The sequence below is a fragment of the Frankliniella occidentalis genome, unplaced genomic scaffold, assembly GCF_000697945.3.
Source record: "Frankliniella occidentalis isolate FOCC.00 unplaced genomic scaffold, Focc_3.1 Scaffold6073, whole genome shotgun sequence".
Classification (NCBI taxonomy): Eukaryota; Metazoa; Arthropoda; class Insecta; order Thysanoptera; family Thripidae; genus Frankliniella; species Frankliniella occidentalis.
This window is the reverse complement of record NW_026273108.1, coordinates 1-2,551: the sequence shown is the minus strand read 5'-3', so window position 1 is coordinate 2,551 and position 2,551 is coordinate 1. Positions and strand designations below refer to the sequence as shown.

Genomic DNA, 2,551 nt, shown 5'->3' with positions numbered 1-2,551 from the left:
GGCGGGCCGCCGGCTCCACGCAGGTGCTTGGCGGGCTGGCCTACCCGACGCGTTGCGGGCGGGCTGGCGGGCCGCCGCCGCCAGTTGGGCTCACGCAGGCAGGCGCCCCTGGCGGGCTCGACGAGCGGCTGAGTGGCGGCAGTCCCTTCTGGCCGGGTGCCGGATGGGCTGCCAGGCCGTCGGGAGCGCCGCGCGACCAGACCAGGGCCAGAGGCAGCAGCCCTACCGCCCCCGACCCGACTCTAGGAAAAAATCACTAGACGCGTCGAAGTCGAACCGATGGGGACGCCGCCGTTCGGGGCGAATGTTGCATTTCTGCGACATGATATCGACGTTCTTAGTCCTGCGTTGAGTTTGTTGATGTTCTGGTTCAAACTATTTATTTTGATGTCGTTGTTGTGATTCCCGCCTGTTTACCAGTTGATGCTGCATCCGCAGACACGGCCGCGGGGGGCACTGCCAACTCAGTGCGACCAGTGACGCACAGCGTGTGAGGGAATCACACGACCCAGTAAGAAATTGTGACATACTAGAAGCGATGTAAGAGTCAGACGGGTATCGATACTTCACATAAACTGAAGAAGTATTTTATTGCACACGTCGTAAGTAGTGTATTATGAGTACATATTTATGCACGAAATCAGACATAGTGGGCTGCGCTAGCGTCTCCAGTTGGGCATATTTTGGAACGTTGGTAAACGTCCATTCAAATCTGTCTACAATCTGATAACGCCGATGTCTCGTTGCTCGACGGGCAGCTACTGGCCAAATTTAATAATCACTCTGATTTGATTTTCCGGCTCCGCCGGTTGTGTCCTACTTCTCCATGTCATTTGCTTTCATTCGATTCGCACCTGTTATTTTAAAATTCAGGCCGCAACGCTTCGTTTACCAAACAACGCACCGGCGTATGTGTGTGTGTGGTGGAGAAGGTTGGGGAATGGGGGGAAGGGGGGTACAACACGCTATAGAATGCAATTTGACTTCCGCAGTGTGTGTGTGCGCGCGCGCGTGCATGCATGCGACAAGTCACGAGTGGGGAACGACCTGATTTGACTCTGAGCGTGGCGTGAGTCGACAGGAACGATAGAACTGCAAATGGAAGAATACGGAACAAACGGTTTTCTAAATGCGAAAAATACAATAGTTTTCAATAAAACAATAGTTTTTTTCAGTTGAGCTATTTTATTTTTGATATAGATCGACAACCTCGCCTGAACTCTCAGTCTGGCAAAAATATACTACGCTAAACACGAAATGAATACTCTATAGTGGAATGCAGAAGTTGATCGACGTAACACGCCTTCAACATTGGATGCGTTTTGTACAAGTAGTTGGAAATGACAGACTTAAACTGATTAATCACCTAATGTTACGGAATAGGCTGGGGTGAGCCGAGCCGCGTGAACACAAAGTTTGCTAGCGACTAGTTTGTCATCACGTGAAGGTGTGTGGTACGGGTCCAGTCCAGTGCAGCGCGACCGCTCTCTCAAACACACTTACGGCGACCTAGTCGTCCTCAGCGCTGGGCTCCAGGATGTTGTTGAAGGCGAACGGCTGAAAGGCGTAGCCAGCGCCGACGTAGAACTTGCTCATGAACTCCACCCTGTCACCGGAAACAGACCGAGAAGTTACCGCACCACACTGAGGGCGCCAATACCGATGGGTCTTTCACTACAAATACAAGCCGATACAAGCGTTCACCAAATGTTCATTTTTTTCTTGATTTTTTCTCTAAACTTTATGATTTTTCTGATTTTTTTTCTTATTTTTCTGATTTTTTCTGATTTTTTTCTGATTTTGCTTGATTGCGTTCCGTGTTCTTTATGATTTTTTTCCCCATGATTTTTTTGGGGGCTGTGTACGCTGACTTTTTTGAGTGGAGGACCCCTCGGCCGACACCATTTGGGTACTGACCAGTGCAGACGCAGGGTGTGCAGAAAGGCGGACAGCCCCTCCATGAGGACGAGCACGGACACCGTGAAGAAGGTCCAGATGCCGAAGGCGAGGTAGATGAACACCCCTCCCAGGACCATGCTCCCGACGCTCCCGTCGTCGTGCTCGCTCTGGCCCGCCATGATGCCCTTCCGGAAGATCATGCTCCAGAGCACGTCCGAGAGCTCTGTGGTGACCAGAAGACGGGTGTTTAGTGTTGTTGTTACTCACGATCCCGATCTACTACTGTACCGTACCGTCAGGCCCAGCAGCAGCTATCGTTTCGACCTGTTTCGACGTCGAACTGTCGAGGCGTACTCACGGGCGTGCGCCAGGGACAGCGCCCACAGCCGCAGGTAGGAGGCGGTGTGCGACACGGTGGACAGGACGTACTCCACCGTGTGGATGCACTGGTGCACCATGATCTCGCTGAACGGCTCGTCGTCGTGCTCGTCGTGGCCGCCGTCCTGCGGCGCGCCCAGCACCTCCTGGGCCTCCTCGGCGAGGACCTCGGCCGACTGCAGCTCGATGCCCTGGACCGCGTCGCCGTTGCTGCGGCTGCGCACGTCCTGCGGGCAGTCCACAAAGAACGGCATTTTTAGGTGGGGGAAGGGAG

At 53.5% G+C, this 2,551-nt stretch overlaps 1 protein-coding gene across 1 annotated transcript; it reads right to left on the bottom strand.

Annotated features, from left to right (window-relative positions):
- Window positions 1-1,165: 1,165 nt before the first annotated feature.
- On the bottom strand, window positions 1,166-2,542 carry LOC127748646 (V-type proton ATPase 116 kDa subunit a 2-like). The gene is made up of 3 exons (XM_052277199.1): window positions 2,258-2,542; window positions 1,918-2,122; window positions 1,166-1,606 (listed from the first exon to the last, which is right to left on the bottom strand). The coding sequence occupies exons 1-3, from the start codon at window positions 2,529-2,531 to the stop codon at window positions 1,510-1,512; spliced, it is 576 nt and encodes a 191-aa protein (XP_052133159.1). The 5' UTR covers window positions 2,532-2,542; the 3' UTR covers window positions 1,166-1,509.
- Between the last annotated feature and the right edge of the window lie 9 nt (window positions 2,543-2,551).

Bases quoted from the DNA above. Each gene is read 5' to 3' on its own strand.
- LOC127748646 (XM_052277199.1), bottom strand. From the start codon at position 2,531: ATGCCGTTCTTTGTGGACTGCCCGCAGGACGTGCGCAGCCGCAGCAAC. The intron at 2,123-2,257 runs GTGAGTACGCCT...TGGTCACCACAG, and splicing joins GCTGTCCCTGGCGCACGCCC to AGCTCTCGGACGTGCTCTGG. The intron at 1,607-1,917 runs GTCAGTACCCAA...TTCCGGTGACAG, and splicing joins CACACCCTGCGTCTGCACTG to GGTGGAGTTCATGAGCAAGT.